Source organism: Enoplosus armatus, chromosome 21 (assembly GCF_043641665.1).
Source record: "Enoplosus armatus isolate fEnoArm2 chromosome 21, fEnoArm2.hap1, whole genome shotgun sequence".
NCBI lineage: Eukaryota > Metazoa > Chordata > Actinopteri > Centrarchiformes > Enoplosidae > Enoplosus > Enoplosus armatus.
Genome location: NC_092200.1, coordinates 2,461,932 through 2,482,969, shown reverse-complemented (window position 1 = coordinate 2,482,969; position 21,038 = coordinate 2,461,932). Strand labels below are relative to the sequence as shown.

General features: G+C 41.4%; 1 protein-coding gene across 1 annotated transcript; it reads right to left on the bottom strand.

Annotated features, from left to right (window-relative positions):
- Positions 1-1,070: 1,070 nt before the first annotated feature.
- On the bottom strand, positions 1,071-17,941 carry LOC139304083 (gamma-aminobutyric acid receptor subunit rho-3). Its single transcript, XM_070927923.1, has 10 exons — positions 17,805-17,941; positions 13,154-13,266; positions 5,791-5,858; positions 4,495-4,718; positions 4,125-4,207; positions 3,891-4,028; positions 3,297-3,449; positions 2,768-2,829; positions 2,074-2,205; positions 1,071-1,373 (listed from the first exon to the last, which is right to left on the bottom strand). The coding sequence occupies exons 1-10, from the start codon at positions 17,939-17,941 to the stop codon at positions 1,071-1,073; spliced, it is 1,413 nt and encodes a 470-aa protein (XP_070784024.1).
- Positions 17,942-21,038: the final 3,097 nt, after the last annotated feature.

The window sequence follows — 21,038 nt, the reverse complement described above, 5'->3', positions numbered from 1 at the left end:
TTTTTTATTAATTAAACACGTGACGTACAAATTAAAGTGTTTTAATTAAAGTACACTAGGGACATAGCAGGATTTAAGAAATACTGAGGTCCCCAAACGCACCTCAGATCTCCACCCTCAGAAAAATGAAACCAAAAAGATCCCATATTTTTTCATTTATTTGGATATTTCATATGTTATATCTACATTATTCATTCAGTTAACAGTTCAAATAGCTTTTGTAAATTTTATTTCTCAACTTGAAGGTCTCACTGCTGTTTCAAAGCCTTTCCCACTCTGCATTCTTGGGGGATGCTGAAAACTATATTTTTTTCTCATTTTGTTCATCAAAATGTATTAAGATCTAAATATAAAAGTCTAAAAAGACATATAAAACTTATAAAAGAGCCACCATGTATTGGTTTTTAATTATAACATCTCTGCTGGTTGCTAAAACCCCCAAATTCACACACACACACAAAAAAGTACAATATGGCCCTGCAGTACACATAAATTCACTTTTACATCCTCATGAACAAGATAAAAATTTAATGAGAAAAGAAATTTAATTACATGTACAGTAGTCGGTCGGCTCCACTCACATCATTCATCAAAAGGGGGAAGGATGTTTTTCAAAAAAGAACATTTTCACATAAATGTATAATTCAGTATTTCCCTGCAGCTAAAGAAATAGATAAAGGTACTGACAGAAGTGTAATAACCTTTAGAAATAAGAGCTTCGAGTATAAGATTCTTATGATGCACAAAAAGAAGAGTTACATGAACAGATTATTAAAAAAACTAATCAGGATCCATTACTTTCAATCCACTCCCATGAGACAAACGTCAGGGTGAAAATGTGCACAAGTAAGAGTTCCTACTCTGAGGAGCTCGAGTGCTTTCATGTCTCTTGTAAAGAAGATGATTAGTGATGAAGCTGGAGCTGAAGGGGCTCCTGTGATCAAGAGTTAATTCAGTGAAGTGCCCGTGGAGCCCTGCGAAGAGGACGAATCCTCCGGCATGCTCTCTGACTCAACACTTGTACTCTCGTTAAAGTGCACCAGAGTTCGCAGAGAGTTTGCAGTGCTGGATCAGGAGTACAGGCTCCAGTAGATGGTGTTAAAGAGCAGGTAGGACAGAGGGAAGGCCAGACGGGAGTACGAGTCGATCATGTAGCTGTTGCTGAGCAGCAGGTCCACGTTTTCACGCACAGACCGCTGCCGGCGGAGGCGAGTCCCCTCCGTGGGCCGGATGTCTGGGGTTTGGGTTGGCGTGGTGAGGGGGTCAGAGGTCAGGGTGGGTGCCATGCGGGAGAACGGCGTCAGCTCAATGTCATTGTCATGGAAACAGCCGTCGAAGGCCATCGCCTGGCTGGCGTTGAAGGTGGATGGGATCTGAAACAGTACAGGAAGAAGCACAGAACACACTGGTACAGTTATGTTTAGTGTTGTAAAGTATGCGCACTCAAACACGCCTCCAAAACCCATGCGTCTGCACACATCCTCTAATGAAATGTGGGGTTTAAAGCTGCTGTAATCAATATTTTTTACATTAACAACAGGTCAGATGACGACGTGTGATGTGAAAGCTGTGTGTGTGTGATTAACAGTGGTGGCTTCTTGAGTATTTCCATTTGATGCCACTTTATACTTCTACTCCACCACATCTCAGAGGGAACTATTGTACTTTTTACAGCACTGCAGTTATTTGACGGCTTTACTTACCAGTTGTTAGTTAATGTTGAGTTGCCCCTCCCAGCAAGTGTAATAAAATACACGTTAGGGTGAGCGAGATGTCAATCGAGCACCAATTAGGCGACTAAAGTGGAAACACCTGTGTGTGCAGTTCCATATGATATGATACCTTTATAAATTATAAATATGACTGATGAGACAGGGTTATTACTAGTAGTATTACTACAAAGCATCTAAATACTTCACTGCAGCTCGAGGCTCGTTGTGTGTGTCCTGGTGTAATGTGTCTGTTTGGCCACTAGAGTGAGACATTAAGTCAACTATGAGTTCCCTGTTACTCCCATGCTTCTCTAACTGTTGACGTGCGTTGTAATAATCTCCTTTTGTCGTTTGTGCTGACCTTCCCCCTCTTCATCTTCCTCATCTCCTCCAGAGTGGTGCAGTAGTTCACGGCCGCGTATTCGATCACAGACAGGAAGACAAACAGGAAGCTGGTCCACAGGTAGATGTCCACCGCTTTCACATACGACACCTGGACGACAAACAGAAGTCACACATGGAAACATCCAACACGACTGATGATGCAGCTTATTAAAGCCACATATGCACATATAACAGTATGACAAGGTGACACACTTATAAAGCATGGGCAAGTCAGTTAATTGTTGCTGTGTGTTTGTTCTAATTAGTGAATTATAATCAATAGAAATCTGTCAAAGTGCTCTACATGTAAGGCAATAAATTACGAATGAGCAAATTCAGTAAAATAAATAAAAAAACAACACACTCAAGTAAAATCAGGAAAATCTCTCTAATAAAAATAAATATAAAAGATGGTTTTGACTCAGCCAGGTCTATTTCAGAGCCTCAGGGTCCTGATGTGAGGGGGTCCCGTTTCCCCTCTAGTTTTAAGTCTGGACTCTGGAGCCGACAAATGATCTCTGCCAGAGCATTTAAAGCCACTTACAGGCTCATATGTGACTAAAAGAAATGCAGAAGACCACGAAGAGCCAAAAAAGGGCCAAAAAGGACTTGGTCCGACCCTCAGAGCCCATATGAGCATGAAGACTTGCAGAGAGGCCCACAGCTGTTACCTGAGGCATGGAGGAGGACACTCCTGTGATGATGGTGGACATTGTGAGCACGGTGGTTATACCTGCAGGTCAGATAATACATGAAGTTTAGTGACGACTGGAGCCTGTAGCTCGGCGCTCAATGCTAACACTTCATGACACATTTACAGACCTCAGGTCAGCCAAAGACCACTGATCACGGTTTCTAAAATCCTAATTTTATGCTCTTTTGTTCATTTTGATTAGCAGTAAGATGTATTCAGATGCAGAGGATGAAAAACAGAAGGAATACAAAAGAATAGTAATGTGTTTTTCTTTTTTTTTTACTTTATTTCTTCTCTTTTTTTGGAACCTTTGTGCTGAATAGTGCATGTGCTTATCTAAAAATCAAAGGAACACAACACAGATCTTTATCATACATCTCAAAAGTAAAAATATGTTCACACAGTCACATTATGGGTCAAAAAACGGCTCCCCACAAAGCAACTCATGACATTTTAGGGTTCAGACTTGGCTTTTGGCTCGTGTTAATGCTAATGTATGGCGTTACCCAGAGAGACACGTGCAGGGACGGCCCTCCTGTCGATCCAGAAGGACACCCAGGACAGAACGACCATCAGCATGGTGGGAAAGTACGTCTGCAGCATGAAGAAGAAGATGTGCCTCCGCAGGATGAAGTTGATGAACAGACGATTGTACCAACCTGAGAAAAAGAGACGGGGAGACACTGATGTTTAAAAAACAGCCCTCTGGTCTCAGTCTTTCCACCAGATGTTGGAACCTGGCTGATTTCCTCGTGGAGCTGGCTTTGTGCTCCGAGGCAAAAAGGGCCGAACACTAACTGACACAAAGTTGGAAGCACAAAACAGTGGATTTTGTTCCCAAACGTTTTGATTAGAAACACCCTGAAAGACGTAATATGCACTTGTGACCTGTCTTGTCACATGTTACATCTGTCTGTGGGTTGTAACCAGGACGACCAGGGAGCGATTTATATTTTATTTATCACTTTTTAGAGGCCTGAGGAGGTAAAATGATGCAGTAATTTATGTCCAGGATTTATAAGTAAAACACAAAGACAGCGGTGTCTACACACACACACACACACACACACACACACACACACACACACACACACACAGACCGGTGCTGCTGTAGAAAGCCAGGCCACTGGAGGCGTGGAAATGCTCAATGAAGAACTGAGACAAGACGATCTCATCCGTCCTCAGAGAGTCGTTCCCATTCTTCCAGTAAAGCATCAGGTCGTTCTCATTATACGCATCTGTGGAGAGAGGGGGGGGGTAAGAACACGGAGAAGTGTGTGTGTGTGTGTGTGTGTGTATATATATATATATATGTGTGTGTGTGTGTGTCTCACAGCTCTCCAGCTCCAGCGAGCAGTTCTGTGTGTCCAGAGGGAAGCTGCTGAAGTCCATCGAGCAGAGAGACGTCACAGTGACCCTGAAACACACAAAGCAGCTTTCATTTAGTCATCCTGTCCTGGATACGCCTCTGCTGCTGTTGCCAAGGAAACCTTCTCCCTCTACAGTATCTCATCCTCTCAATTTCTTCAATTTCAGTTGCCTTCATTGGCGCGACATGTGAAATACTCTTCAGGGGTCAAAGTGTTTTTGTCAACTCTGAGCTCATGAGTCATCATTTTAACAGTTACGTCCTCAGTAGCATCTTTAAGTCTGCACGTCTAAACCTCCATAAACTCCACCCGCCCCCCAACCGGGTCCCCGTACCTGACGCTGTAGAGGATGTTTCCGTCGGGGTAAACCCGCAGCATGATGTTCTCCATCGTGGTGTCGTGGATGAAGGAGCGCTTGGAGTGGACGAAGAAGACATCAGGAACCCAAATCTTCTTCACGAGCCTGGAGTCGAACGTCCTGCTCTGATTGTTTCGGGACGGAAACGCCAGCCGCTCGTCTTTCCAGTAGTGACGCAGGTACAGAGTCATGGTGAAGTCCTGCAGGACGCAAACATCTCGGCTTTGACTTTTACATTCATCATTACTGTCCCTGTGTTTTCATTTTCTCCTGCTGTTGAGTGTTTGTGCTCTTCTTTCCTTCTCTTTTCTTTCTTTTTCTGTGTGTTTTGTTTTCTTTGTTCTCATGTTTTATTGAACAAAAACTAATATAACAAAGGATTTAATCGGAGGTTTTCGAAAATGATTCATATTTCTAATTTGAGTCTAAGTCTGACGTTTTTTTGTCTGTAAGATGGCGTCTCTTTTATTTAGGGAGGTTTGAAGCTGAACAGGCTCAGAAATGTGTGTCAGAGATGGATGAGATGGACGTTTGTCTGCAGCCGCCTGAGGACAAGACCGAGTCGGGGACAGACTGCATGCAGATTTTCACCATTCCAGTTGAGGCTGTCATGACAACGCCCGTCCTCTCCACCATTCGTCTCTCTCGGCTGGAGGAACTCGACGAGGCACTTGTAAGTAGGCGGCCGGTCGAGTTGAAAGCAGAGCCGTCGAGGGGTCACAAACCAGACGAACAGGAAGTGATGTCAGATCAGCCCAAAGTGGACATCACAACCTTTGTTTAAAACCCTCTGAAGTTCCAGCTTTCAGTAACAGCACATTCTCAATGTTTTAAACTCCTGACGGTCGTAATACGAAGAAACAGAAAGTGCAGATTCTCACATTTCAAATGTTTTAAGAGGCAACAGCTGCTCATTTGTTTGTGTGAAAATCTGGTTTGTGCAGACAAAGAACAAAAAAAAACCAAGAAATCTAGAATTTTAGACATATTTTCATGATCAAATCCCTTTATATTCCCCTTCATACATTCATACATAAATAAATAAGTGAAAACCTGACCTCACTTTCAATCATAGAATCATGTACGTTTACAATATATTAATATATTGAGGGTTTTTTATGTTGAATTTTCTGCCATTAAAATGCTGCAAGAAGGAATTTAGTGAAAGGTTCAGATCAGTTTCTCTGCCACGTTCAGCAGAGCAGCATTATTGATCAGGCATGTTTACCATCATCATAGGTTAGAAATTGAGTTTTTAAGGTTGCTCCTCACCATGTTGACCTCGGAGATGCTGTCGATGCTCTCCACCTGCACATCGATGCCTACAGGGATGGCTGCACCTGAAACAACAAGATGAAGTTTTGATGTCAATGACTGAAACTCAGAACTCATAAATCAATGCAGAGTTTCTGCCAGAAGTGACACATCACACATGCACCAGAACAGCCCGCAGGAAAACATGCAGTCGAAAGTATTCTGTGCTGTCACGTCACCTGAGGTGTTCTGCGGAAACAAGTATGTGCAGCGAGTGTTTAGGACCAGGAAACTACAAATGACAACATCAACTGTCATTACACATTTCATACAATACTCAGTAAAAAACTGAAGGGGGACATATAATTATGGTTAGACAATATTTTCATATTTGACATATTTGTAACCGCTGCTGAAGACAATGATGTGATTTCCCTCGACAGCATCAGAAAACCTTCAGGAGACAGTCTTAGTGTCCCCTTGATGGTATATGTGATGTGTCAGAGGCTTTTCCCACCCTAACATGAGTAAAACCTTTGAAAAAACACTGAAAATGTGTGTTTATTTGGAATAAAATTGGTCCAAAGTTACTTCAACTGTCTTCCAGTAGTCATCTGTATCTAACTTTGGTCAAACCCTGGTAACAACATCCTTTGTTAGTGTCCTCGCCACCAGCTCACCGCGACCATCAACATCTGTCCTCCACACTCCCCGGCTCCATCCGCCTCATTAGCATATTAAGCTTGTTTAACCAGTAAACCTGAACAACCTGACTTGTGCACACAAACAGAGCAGAAATAGCTAAACAGTACAATCACGGCTGCTCACCCCCTGTTTCCTGCTCTGCCTCCACAAAGCAATTATGACCTGACAAACTTCGAAAAGGAGGCTTTCGGGACGTTTGTCCACCCTGAAACCAGCTGTGACGATGTTCGGTGGTCAAATTACTCAGCTAATTTTAGGATTTATCCACCGCTGCGGCCTGCAGACTAAAAAGCTCATTCCTGACTCCACCACAAGCATCAGCAATGATTTTACTGTCTTGAACTCATAAACATCCGTAACAATGGTAATATGACTCTTTAGAGTCAACGTTAAAGGTTTAACAATGATGGGAATGCGCTGGAAGAATGAGCCGTCATGACTGTTAGCTTACAGCACTGCTAAATCACTTCTGACAACGTTGAACTTTTGACTTTCTCAGCATGCTTGTTTGGGACATTTAAATGACTTTTTTTTTTAAAGTAAAGCAGGTCCTTGCTACACATTGAAATATAGTTCTTTTAATGCTGTCAACAGAACAGTTATATGTAATCTTTTAAACCATTCGTTTACCCAAACAAGCAAACTTAATTTATAAAGCACTTTTCAAAACAGAAAGTGCTTCACAGGAAGAAAAAAAGGTGAACGAGGGAGACGAGGGAGTTTAAGGAGCTGAGGTAAAGACAACTTGAACAAAGCATTGCAGCCGAATGGAGCAGGACTGAGAGTCTCCATTCACATTGACAAACACGCTGATGCTAAGCTAAGGTGTAATCCAAAACCAAAGTGTTGGACACATTTTGGCCCGAAGATGGCGCTAGATGAAAAGTTCAGGGGTCACCAAAGTTATTACAATTATTCCTGTTGGATTTCACGGCAATCCATCCAGTACTTGTCGGGAGAATTTCACTTAAAACCACAAATGTCAACCTCATGGTGGTGCTATAGAGGAAAAGGGATAAGGGGATCATCAAAGTTGTTGGGATTCATCCTCTGGGCACCATGTATATCTGCACCAAATTTCATAGCACTAGTTGTTATTATATATTATATAATAGGACCAACAGACCGCTAGCAGAGTGATTTTAGGTGGAGCTATTCTTTTTAATTGTGTCTAGCTTGTGAGTGAGTTGTTGTGCTTAAAATAGATTTAAAAAAAACAAACAAATATCACTCCGTTTTAACCTGCACGCCTGGAAAAGTTTGTCTTAATTCTTAGTTCTGGTTTTGGTGTTATCACGGGTGTCTCAGAGGTCACTGACCAAGAAAATGAAAATGACCAAAGCCATGTCACACACAAACAGTCTCACACACTCTGGTTTGGGTTTGTCTGTGACCTCTGTCTGGACGTGGTTTACCAGGTTTAAATTCCTGTTTTCATTCACAAGGACAACAAGAGAGAGAGAGAGAGAAAAAAAAAAAGATGCACTTGAAAGTTTCTGTGCGCTTTTAGTGTTTTAATTCCCCTTGAATGTTAGCAGGCCGGCAGCTCAATAAACACTTTATTTAATGAAGTTCATCTGACAGCCAGGACCATAAAGCTCCTGCCGCAGACCCGACTTGTCCTGGCGTGACTCGTAAAAACCTCCAGCAGAGCAGACTCAACATTCAGCGTAGCCCCGACAACCACTGCTGTTGGTGGGAAAAACCTGAAACAGAAGGTCACTCTCTTCTCTTTACTGCCTTCCTTTTCCCATATCACACCCAGTTAGAAGTGTTTTATAAAAGGAGGTCAAGTCTCTAAGTTTATATGCTGCTCAGATTCAAAATCAACACAAAAACAGGTTTGGACCCAAAAGCACAACTCAGAGCCTCGGAGTTCAGCTTCAATGAGCACAACGTGGGCAGCGATTCAGAGGTCTGGATCCAGCACCATCTATTTCTCAAGGACACACAACTTGATTTCAATCTGCCACTTTCTATGAGTAATACGTTTTTTTTTATTTTTCAGAAGTCTTGGATTTATCTGCACAATGAGCCTGAAACGTTCAGAACGAAGAAACCGTCCTTTAGTTCTGGTGCAAACCAGGAAACTGGAGGAAGAGCTGGTCGTGGTTTTTCCTGCTCAGCCTGTTAATCAGTTACAGGTGGCAGTATTAGGAAATGTCATTAGTGAGGGGAGTTACGTGATTGACAGCCTGTTTGCTAAGCATCAGTGAAACAACGCCGCTAACTCTTCTGTGTGCGCTCAAAACAAAAGGAAAGAGGATATTGTTTTCTGTGCATGATCTCAGATGTTTGCATTCTGTGTGTCCTGCTTGTCACTGAATCCAGATCTGGACTTTTTATTTGGGTAAATCTACAACATCTCCGTTAGTGAGCTGCTGCAGATTTACCTTAATAACACTGGTGCAGCTTTAATGCGTGTGCTCCGCGTTTTAGAATGAGTCGCGTTTAATCCCTGAACACAACGCCGCAGATGGATCAATTCATGCAGTCATAAGCAGCATAATGCAGCTTTGAGGTCGCAGGATGACTCTGACCCGCCTCCATCGCCACTCGCAGTGTTTTGATTTGGCTCTCCATCGCCAACCACCCGGGGGGGGGGGGGCTGAGAGGTGCAGAGGGATTAAGAGGTGATTCTCTACATGAACCTCAGACTCCTACACAATCCATACTGACTCAACCCAGCAGCTTGGCCTGAAACACTGTAATGTAATGAAAGCCCGGCTCACAGCATTTTGGAAACAGGAAATATATCTTTTAGACTTCAGGATGTATTTTTCCTGCAGTTACAAGCAGCCAATATCTTTTCTTTTCATGCCACTTTCTACTTCTGCTCATCTCAGAGGGAAATACCGTCCTTTTCACATTAAGATGTTTACACACCAAATACATTAAGAGTTCATACAATATGATGTTTTGCTGTAACTTAAACAACCCAACTGAAACGATTAGTCGATTAATCAACTCGTCAATTGACCGAAAATTAAGCATTTCATGGTGCCAGCTTCACAAATGTGAGGATTTGCTGCTTTTCCTTTTGGTTATTTTAATAATTGTACTTTATTTTTAATAAATAAAGAGGTTTGGGTTGTTCGTTGGACATAAAGGGTATTGTGAAGGTGTCACTTTGGGCTTTGGGGAACGTGGTCACTCACTCATGAGTCCCCCAACTTCATATAGTAAATATAGAAATATTTAACTTGCTTTCTTCAAACCATAACTTGTCATGTCATCTGAATTTTCTTTTTGGAAGCTGAAATATTAAGCAACAAAAATATTACTAAGAATAAGAAAAGCAAGTGTAGTTGTGTGTTTGTATGAGGAGAAAATACTTCATTCACTGGCTTCATTTAATCGATTTAATGACTCATTTAGACCTTTTCAGATAAAGTGAAACACACAAAGGACAGAGAGGCACATTGTCTTCCCGTCAAACAAACAAACTCTGCATCAACAACAACTTTTTAAACTGCAAAACCTGTTTTTTTTATGACAGGAATAAAACTGCCAATCAGATCCAAGGTGTGATACCAGACGAGGTCACAAAGGGAAGCGCCGAAGCCAAAACACACCTGTGTTTGGAAGGCCACCAGCCGTAAATCTGTAACACGCATTCGGCATCATGATGTCCAACTATAACGTAGCCAGACTGACGTGGCCTGATGGGGAGTTTATAGCAAAGTTTGTGGGGATTAATTTAAGTTTATAGACGTCCTTTAAAGGTTGACCTCGATATAGAAACACTGCATGTCACATGGTGTATTTCAGGACTCTGGAGAGATTCCTCGGCTTCCTGGGTCTCACACACACAGAGCAGCTATACGCTTATCTGAGGCAGAAAAAGCTGAGATTTCCATCTGTGTAAAATTATAGTCCGTGGAAATGCCGCAGGGCCGTGGGGCAGACAGTGGTGCTCTTGTTGTCCCCACCCTGAGCGACAGGCAGGACCACAGAGACATGCAGGACGCCAACCGACCATATAGACTGAGGAGACGGAGGGAGATACGATGGCAACAAGGAGGCTGTGTGTGACTGTGTGGGTCAGAAACATTTACTGTATTTAAATACACTTCTGAAGGTACCTGTACTTTACTTGTGTATTTTACAACTACAGAAACTAGTTACTGAACTAGTTAAGACTATAATGAGATTATAGAGTAGGAAGGGCCGCAAGTAACCATTGTTTTCATTACTGATTATTAATCGTTTGGTCTATAAACCGTCAGAAAGCTGTTTGAAATGCCCTCACAGTTCAAAACTATAACATAAAATATTCAATTTGCTGTAATGTGACACCAAGAAAAGCAGCAAATTCTGACATTTGAGAACCTGGAACCATCAGATGTTTAGTACTTTTACTTGAAAACTGACTGAAAAGATTCGTGGATGATCAAAAAAGTTAATTCAGATTAATTCATTTGATCAACTAAGAAATTAATTCCTAATCGTTGCAGCTCTGAAAATGTTCTACAGTAAATTAAACCACCAAAGGCCAGCTACACAATCAATGCATCAGTAGCGTAATATATAATAGTATAACTCTGACAAAAGACCTTTTATCCTTCAAGTAAATGTTGCTGATTATACTTACATACTTTGATGAGGCATGACTTTTACTTTTACAGGAGTATTTTTTACAGTTATCATCAGCAAGTAAAAGACTTGAATACCACCACTGGTCAGGAAGTACGGGGATCTTATGGTACAAAAACTGTAACTTCATAAAAGTCCAGGTATTTTCAGGATTTCCAGTCCAAAGTAGAGGTTGTCAAAGTGACAAAGGACAGAGTTTTGATAATAAAAACTTTGAAGGTTTCATGTTTTGAGATTAATGGAGGAATGAAAGGAAGAGACCGTCATCAGCAGAGTCCTTTGTTCAAAAATTTTGTTTACATTTTCTTTGACACGCAGCCTCTGGTGGTCGTGCAAATAATGACTGTAAAACCCTCTGAGGTCAGGAAACTTGAGACCACAGTTTGAATCCTGTTTATACTTATTCTCTAACCTTCCCAACACTTGACTGCTGCAGTAGAAGTACTCCATCAAGCTCAAATACTTGCCGTCTATGAGTATTATGAACTGAATGTATTAGATAAAACCATTTATTCATATATAATCTTTATTTCTTAGAAGTCAAAGGTTGTTAAGAGAGAAAGAAAGACAGAGTTTTACATAATGTCTAAAATGAGGTCTGAAACAAGGCTGTTCCTGAAAATAATTCATAAGGAGGGAAAAGTACAATATTTCCCTCAGAAATGTTGTGAAAATGTCAGAAAAATGTAATTCTTATAATGATGAGTAAAGTACTTAATTACTTCCCACCGTCTTGTGTAAATACACAGAGATACTTGCAGATGTACAATGTTTATCTCCTCAAGAGCTTTTAGTTCGTACACTGATATTATTCTAATCCACGATGCCGATTATGAAAACAGTTGCCGTTTTGCTTGAGCCGCTCTGTCTGTCTGCATCTATTGTCGTGTGTTTGATACTGCGGACGTCAGTTAGTTTCCCACCCCTCCATCTGCTCCAGACCTGGAATATAATCCAGATTAATGCACACGAATCCCCCCGACTCACACACACACACACACACACACACACACACACACACAGGCACTCATTATATTGACAAAACCATCACAGAGACACACAATCACATTTGAGTGAGCACATAAAGTCCTACTGTATTTCAAATGCATTAATGCCCACACACACACACACACACGCTTGTGCTGTCCCACGATGGTGTAATCTGGGTCAGTTTTGGTGATTTTTGGATTGACTCATCCGTTGTCTGGGTGACCCAGTGCCCATCATCGCATCATCAAACCACCGCGTACGCATCATCAGCGTGGGGCGAGGAGTGATTTTGTGAGTGTTGGGCGACGTGTGAGTGAGTGGATTAAATCATCAGGGATCAGAGATGAAATGAGTTGTGCCTTTGTGTGTGTATGTGTGTGTGTGTGGGCTTGTATTGAATCTTTGTGAGGACCAAATTTCAGTTTTAAACGATTGTAGCGAGGACATTTCTGCATTGTGAGGACATTTTGGCCGGCTCTCACTACTTCAAAGGACTGTTTGAAGGTTAAGACTTGGTTTTAAGGTTAAGGTTAGAATTAGGTTTAGGTTAGGGGTAGGGTAACCCACAGTGATACAAAACAAAAATACTAAAAGCATTTATAGGAACAGACAGTGGCAGATGACAAGATTTCTAACATGTTGTTAAAAGCATGTTTAAAAAGGTGTGTTTTAAGACGTTTCTTAAAGGAGACTGGGTGCAATCCTGGGCAGGCTACAAAAGTGAAGTGGGCAGGAGGGTGTGTAGGCCTGAATAAGGTCAGAGAGATAAAGGGGGCGCAGATCCATGAACAGCTTTGTAGGTTAACGTGGGGATTTGGTACTCAGTGTTGGAGTTACATGTTGACGTGTACAGAATACAGGCAGCACAGTTTTTAACATATTGAAGTTTACTGTTGATGAATGATGGGAGACCGAAAAACAGAGCATTGCAGTAATCTAACTTAGAGGTAACGAAGGCGTGTACCTATTTTTGGGGTGCGGTTAGGCATTTGGTTGTGATGGTTAAGGTTGCGATTAAAGCCTAAGGAATGCGTTATGTCAGTGAGGGTCCTCATAAGTGTAGAAGGACAAGCGTGTGTGTGCTTCTGACCTCCGAAGCCTGGTCTCATGGCGAAGTCGTGCTCCTCGATCCTCAGCAGCTGTTCACTTTTTATTAGCAGCGTTTTGGTGCTGTCCTGCCTCTTCAGTTTGTAGTCAATACGTCTGCAGAAACAACACACACACACACACACACACACAAACAGATGGTGTGTTGAGTGATTAGGTGGTTTATTACGGCTGTAATTGCAGGTTTTGATTAGAGACAACACAGTTTGAGGTTGTCTCTCACTCAGTCTTCCCCCTCCCTCCCTGCCGCTCACTCTCATCCTGCCAAAAACCATAACCTTAATCAAAGGCGTGGCGCGGCTCCACGAACAAACAAACATGCGTGCACGCGAACACACGTGTGCACATGTTCTCATACACAAAGCGTTTCATTATGTTCCAAAACATCCCAAACAATCCTCTGGTGCTACAGCAGGACTGATAAAACCAGCTGCTGGGAGCATATAATGTAATACAGATAATAAGCAGCTTCCACTACATTTCCCATGAGGCCTTTCCTCCTCAACCTTAATATTAAAGTCAACTATCTCTCTGTATATGTATATATAAAAGTATAACAGACATTTTACTACATTTAAATACTTTATGTAGATTTCCCTGATTATACTTACATACTTGTACTTGTAACAGAGTACTTCCTCCACCACTGTACTATCTGAATTACATACCAGGAACCACACCATAATGTAGAGAGGTAACATTTGCAGGAGATATAATTGGCATGTCAAATGAATAAATAAAATGTGAAATTTTGTGTTTTTTTAAATAGAGTTTGGTTGGCAGCTCATCACAATTTCTTAGGTAGGATGAGGTTATTATGAGTGAATTTGGATTTTTATAGATACAAAAAATGTCTTATCACAAGGCCCACTTTCTTGTTTTTTTCCCGGAGCTTTCAGACACAGCTTGTGACCTTCATCAGCAGTTGCCATGGAGATAGTTTAGTTGTTATCACTAAGTATGTGACATCGGTTACATAATAACAGGAGGCTGTTTATCACGGGAGATCAAAACCTCTGTCTCTGTTTAAGGATGGCTCCTGGTATTGGACTCTGATGAAGACCATGGCGTGTGGTTGAAACGTCCTGAATGACAAAGTAAGTGCACCTTGTGATAAGAATTTTCTTTGTCAAACTGCTTTTTCCAAGGTCAAGAACGAACCTTACAGCTCCTCTGACGTTTGCTCGAAATATCTAAACGTGACGTTACATCATGAGTGTTCACAGCAGCAAAGAAAACAGCTGAGAAATGCAGGAGTGAAACTTCGTATTTACTTTGTTGTTCTACTTTGTGTTTGTGTGTTCTCAGCTGTTCTCAGGCAACATAAAGTAAACACATTGTGCAGTTAAATAAACCATAAACTACTATATATGTCTGACATTCAACCAGGGAAACCCCGACGAGACAGCGCTCAGGATGTAGAAGGTGTAATTACAGCCTGAGCACGGCTGCCTCTCAGCTGCAATACATGCTGCACCGTGTGTGTGTGTGTGTGTGTGCGTGTGTGTGTGTGCGTGTGTGTGTGTTTAGAGGGGGTAAACACACACACACGTGCGGTGCACAGGTGAGCACACGGTGGGAAAAGAGATAAAAGCTGTTTGAGATTTTTCTCCGCTGACGGATGAAAAGCCTCTTTGAAAGTCACACACCTTGACACACACACACACTCACACAAACACACACACACAAACACACACACATTTGGTCTCCTATTATTGTGAGGTCAGGCAATGTATTGGAGCCAAATCCCATCTCCATAATCCCTTAAATTAACCTTGAAACAAACACTGCAATCCCCCAAAACAAACCAAATTTAACAACCCTGAAGCTAATTCAATTAACTAAACTCAACACTTAAACTGAACCACATATTTTCCTCTAGAACGACATTAATCCACAATTAACTTCACTGAAAATAAGGACAAATGAAATGACAAAATCTTCATATTGCTCTGGAGACATTTGGTCCTCATAAAGATAGAACGACACACACACACACACACACACACACACACACACAGCTGTATGGTTGGTAATTCAAGTCTCCATTAAAGAAACACTCATTTCAGCTCAGAGTCAGCTGAGAATATATGTATATATCAGATTTATCAAATCTCTGTGATGTGTTTGACCTCGTTAGCACTGGAAGAAGTATTCAGATCCTTTACTTCAGTAAAAGTACTAATACCACACTGTAAAAATACTCTGTTACAAGTAAAACTCCTGCATTGACAAGGTTACTTAAATAAAAGTATGTAAGTATAATCAGGAAAATGTACTTAAAGTATTCAAAGTAGTAAAATGTCCTGTGTGACTGTTTATTATATCATTAGATTATTATGAATCATGCATTAATGTAAAAGCAGTCCATACCTCTAAATTATTACAAATAAGCCAAACTTATTAAAATAATCTACATGCCAATTCATTTTCTGTCAATCTACTAATTCTAAACTTTTTTTAATAAACTCTTCATATGTTTTTATGGAAAAATCTTAATTTGTAAAGTAACCGGTAACTAAAGCTGTCATATAAATGTAGTGGAAAGTAGAAAAAGAGTAAAAAGTAGAAATGTGTACTTAAGTAGTACAGTACTTAAATATTCTTAGTTACATTCCACCACTGACTCATTTCGCTGTCACTAATCTCCGTGTTGTTTCGGCGATGTGTTTCCCACAGATCACCTGTCAGTCAGCGATGAGGGCGAGGCCGGGACATTTTGCTCTGGATTTAGGTTATATTGTCTTCTCACAAAAGAGTAAAATGTGGCTTCAACAAACAGTTTCTCTGGAATGAATCCAGAGTTCAGGAAACATTTTAATAAACTTTTATTGCAGAGACTGAATGAGTGCTGCGTACAATATGTAATGAAATACAGGGCTGTTGATATTATTACAACACCTCAGTTAAAAGTCTACAACAGAGCGTCAAATAAAACTTTTAGTACGTCACCAGACTCAATCTGAATATTTACAATTCATAGAAACTCTTAACTTCTCCTCTCTTTTGGGTTGTTTCCCACCTCCGCCCTCCTCACCAAAGTACAAATATACTTTATATTCTTTATTGTTTTAAAATGAATCTTTCTTATCCTAAAGCTAAACCGAAATAATTAAAATTATTACAATTCAACGCTTCGGTGATGTTTAACAAGTGGTTTCAATTGTAAGTTATTCTCCATATTTGTGTTTAAAATAAACATTTTTCCGAGGAGGATGATTATTGCTCACCACTATTGTGTTTACATGTTTTAATAGAAGGTTTTAATAGTGATTTTACTCACTGACACAACTTGTTAGAGATGCACAGAACTGAAGCTGCATTCATTCATTCATTCTTTCCAACAGAAGCTCCAGGAAAGCTGCTTTTTTTTTCTATTCGACAAATAAACCTTGTTTGAGGAGCACACTCTGCCAAAAGCTGGAATATTTCAACGTGCAGCGGCCAGTCGTCTGCTGTGAGCAATAATAACCCCACAGTCAATGAAAAATGACCTTTTTTCTGCTTAAAATAACATTTAGGGAAGGATCTTGCTATGAGTTCACTTTTAAAATAAAATAATCCAACCAGAAGTGTTTAAGGTCACTTGTGGTTTTCATTTGAAACAGGGAAGTGAAAGTAATCGAACCATCATGGGAACGTATGAAATCACAGCTTCCTGACAAGCCTCAGAAAATACTGCAATAAAGTGTAGGCAGTGGTCGAAGAAGTACTCAGATCATTTACTCAAGTAAAAGTACTAATACCACACTGTGAAAATACTCCACTACAAGTAAAAGTGCTGCATTCAAAACCTTACTTAAGTAAAAATATGTATAATCAGCAAAATGTACTTAAAGTATCAAAAGTAAAAGAACTCATTGAGCAGTAAAAGTACAATAGTTGCTTCTGAAATGTAGTGAGTAGAAATATTATGTTGCATAAAATGGAAATGCTAACTGGTAAAGTAAAGTACAGTACTTTAGTAAATGTACTTTTCACCACTGACTATATGGAGGTACTGAACTGGCTGCCTAGAGCTAATGCTAAGCTACATGCAAACTATAGCTTCCTGCTTGTGATTTTTACTGAAAGAAGCACCATTGGGTCCTCAAGACAACCTCTGTAGGCTCCAGGCTACATTAGCCGTTACTACCATAACAAACTGGAAAATCCGAGTTGCATTGTGGGTAATGTGGGCGCCAGATTTTGACAAGGAAGAAGAAGGCGCCTTTGGTTCTGCTGCAGAAACTTTTATCCTTTTTTAAAATGTGCAACAATTTTATAGCTAAATAACGCTAAATCGTTGGAGGACTCTTAACTCTTAACGTCAACATTTTAATTTGTCCAGAACTTCGGTTTATGACCAAAAACCTGCAAAACTAACTACGTACCCATCAGCCTCAGCTGCAGTTGGTGTTTATTGCTAATTAGCAAATGTTAGCACCAACGCTAAACTAAGTGTGATAACGCTAAACTTCACGACTCTGAATGCTAATCTTGCTCTGTGTCTGTTGGATGTTGTTGCCCTGAAAACATTAGAGTATAAAATTTAAATTCAGGTTTGAGAAAGATGCAACTCATCATCTGAACTACCGACTCAGTGGTTTTCAGCCTCTCGTCTCACTAAGCTGTGACAAACGTGTGTGTCTCACCCTCCAAACTTGAACTTCCTGTTCTCCCCGAGAAAGACCTCCTTGTGCTTCCTGCGTCCAGAGCTGCGACCGCCGGTCACCATGGCGACGAGGCTGGCCACGGCCAGAGCCAGGCAAGTCAGCACGTCCACCTTCATGTTTCACAGGTTTCCCCGCCACAACTGACACAACGCCAGCATCCCGGCCACAGCGACCCACCGGCTCCACGTCTCAACCGCCCAGACTAACGCTGGTGGTTTTGGTCAAACATCCCACGGTGGCTGGAAGTTTCCTCAACCAGAGACCTCCAGAACGTAGGCAAGACTTCCAAACAAGACAAATACATGAGTGATCTCTTGAAGTCCTCTCTTAAATGCATGTATATATACGTTCCTACATGTAGCTTCACATGCATGTATCTCTGCAGCAGGTGTCTGTGCAGCTCCTCAGTCTCCTGCTGAACATCCCGGCTGCGGTGATCTCCAGGAATCTCCTGCCGTCCCCCCAGCTTCATTCACTCCGCCTGTCTCTCTCGCAGTCTGTCTCTGTCTGTTTTATCTGCGGGGTTGTGGATCTTTCTATCTCTGATTAAAATCGATATGAATCTATTCCTCGCGGCGATAGAGGAATGACACTAATTCCACCATAATCCTCTTATCTACAGCCACAGCAATCTTTCACTAACCTACAAACAGTCACACACACACACAAACCCATCAGTAATCAGGATTTTCTCAGTGGGACAATAGAAAAACAGGCACCTGGTGTGATTATATGAAGTTAGCGCACACCTCCACCTGTGTGTGTAGAGAGAGAGAGGGATTTTTGTGCTGGGAAATCAATCACGGCTTTGGAAGCAGCTCAAACAACAAAAGGTCGTCAAGATCGGCCCGAAGGTTTAATCCGAGCTGGAGGAGAGCGAGCGGCGTCTAATCCAGCTTCATATAGCGCCTTCCTCAGTTTACACCTCTGGCAGATACAATCCCAACACGCATGCATGTGCAGCCTAACAAGCCAAGCTGCTACATACAAACACACACAAAAAATGCAATTTGAGGCGTTGCATCCATGTTTGGTGACAATCCATGTTGCCAGGCTTCAAGTTATGTGGCCGAACTACAGCCGACCAATCAGTGTCCTACGAGGAACTTGAGGACGGCGAGAAGCGACTGTTTGTTGGAAAACAACAATGCCGGCACCTAAAGAGGTTAGCATAGACGCTGCTGCAGCATCAGTTATATCGAGTATTTCCTCATTGAAAGAAGAGCAAAGAACAACACTGAAGGCTTTCCTGGATGGAAAAGATGTTTTCTCCTTCATGTGCTTTGTTGATCTGATTGGTTGGTTAGCTTGAGCTAGACGGTGATAGACAGATGGTTCATCCAATCACCTGCCAGGTATTTTTTAAAAGCGTCCGCCCCTTTTGTCCGACTTCTCAGATGGTTCTGTGTAACAAACCATCTGGCTCGTCAGGTTATAATTTCCTCTTTGCACCATCAGAGTTGTTGAAATTAAGTGACTCTCAACATGCCATGGGTTGCACCTGTAACCACACCCATCAGTGACATCACAGTGTACTGACACACCCTGGAGTACACTTCTATGTCACTGCAGCAAGATGAGAAGCTGCTGTTAAGTTCGAAAAGTCCCTGTTTGTTTTGTTTGTTTTTCTGAATATGACGATTAAAAGACAAACTAATTGTGAAATCCTCCGTAAAAACTCAGCAGCTACTTTTTAGTTTTGTAGCATGATGCTTTACTTTATTTGGGGGGGGGCACAAAAGTGGTCGTTCATCAGCAGCATAATCCCGCATTGTTTGGATTTTCTTTGGTCTGTTGATGACTCTCTCTTTTTTTATCTCTATGCTGTTAGTTGCTGCCTGACCAAACATCAATGTTTGAAACAGTGGAAACAATCATTACGTTTGTTCTTTTGATTGTTAAGAATGCAGCTCCTGGTTATTAGATCAACCATTTCAGTCTTATCAGAGATTGTTATAATCATGCAAAAAGAGATAAGAGCTTAAAGTGAAAGAGCAGCACTCACTGCCACCACTCATGTGCCTTAGAAGCCAGAGGATCAGGCTGGTTATACTGGTGTCCGGCTTCCAGATGTGAATGTGAGTAACTGGCTGGGCTTCCCTGAAAAAGAGAACAAAGTACTCAGCAAAACTTCCCAGGTCAGATACAGGTTACTCATCTGCATCCGCGGTTGTTTTCTTTACCACTGAACGAGACTAAAAGATGATGTAAAGACGACTGACAGGAAGGTCTCCTGATGCTAACAGATAAAACCTTTACGTGTGATGCAGCTCCGTTTAATTAGCCAATCCTGTACTGTAGTTCTGTACGTGTGTGTGTGTGTTTGAGCTCAGCTGTTTGACATACAGCACATAGCACATGGTATACAGCACGCACTAAAACAGCTCTGCACTTTGAAAGCAAACCCCGCTGACATTTGATGGAGCTGCAGAGGAAACACTGACTCCTATGGAGGGTCTGTGTGTGTGTGTGTGTGTGTGTGTGTGTGTGTGCGTGTGTTTGTGACTTTGCCAATCACAACCAAACTCCACCCATTCAGAGTGTGTGTGTGTGTGTGTGTGTGTGTGTGTGTGTGTGCTGCCTATTCTCTAAATAACCTGTTGATCCAGTCAAGCTAACACACTCTCAGGAGGCGGCACAGGCTCGGCTCTTCACTTCTTCCTCTTTCTCCTGGATTTCATCTGAGCTGGAGCTCCTCTGTAAGTGTTTTCTCAGCTTTCTCTGACGTGTGGCGCTGGTTTCAGTGCTGCAACAGCTCCATGTGATTTCACAGGTCTATAAAAAGTGATTGTCGTTGTCAAGGGATGTTTTACTGTTGATTTCCAGGAGCCTCTGTGAGTACAAAGTCGCTTTTTCTGTCATTTTATTGTTTACATACAGTGCTTTTCTACAGGATACTAAAACTACTACAACTACTAAACGTAATATTAATAATGATAATTAGTCTGAACTACATGAAGTGATGAGCAGCAGCTAAACTTATATAAATATGCATTTCATTCATTAAAGTAATCAGCTGGTCAGATATCACTTGTGGTCAATGATGAAAGCTGCTTCAAGCTCGACTGCTGCTGTTTTGAGATAAGCTCCGAGTGCACCTGAGGTCAAAGAGTAAATGCTGTGAGTCTTAATAACCCGGTATTAATAATACAAAGTGCCATCTCAGTGATAGACAATGACTTTCCTGTTTTCCCTTTTCACTGGAAACTATGT

What these genes read in the sequence shown, in the direction of transcription:
- LOC139304083 (XM_070927923.1), bottom strand. Translation starts at nt 17,941, where the DNA reads ATGAAGGTGGACGTGCTGACTTGCCTGGCTCTGGCCGTGGCCAGCCTC. An exon ending in CATGAGACCAGGCTTCGGAG is followed by an intron (nt 5,859 to 13,153) that starts GTCAGAAGCACA and finishes TTGTTGTTTCAG; the next exon opens with GTGCAGCCATCCCTGTAGGC. An exon ending in CTCGCTGGAGCTGGAGAGCT is followed by an intron (nt 4,029 to 4,124) that starts GTGAGACACACA and finishes CTCTCTCCACAG; the next exon opens with ATGCGTATAATGAGAACGAC.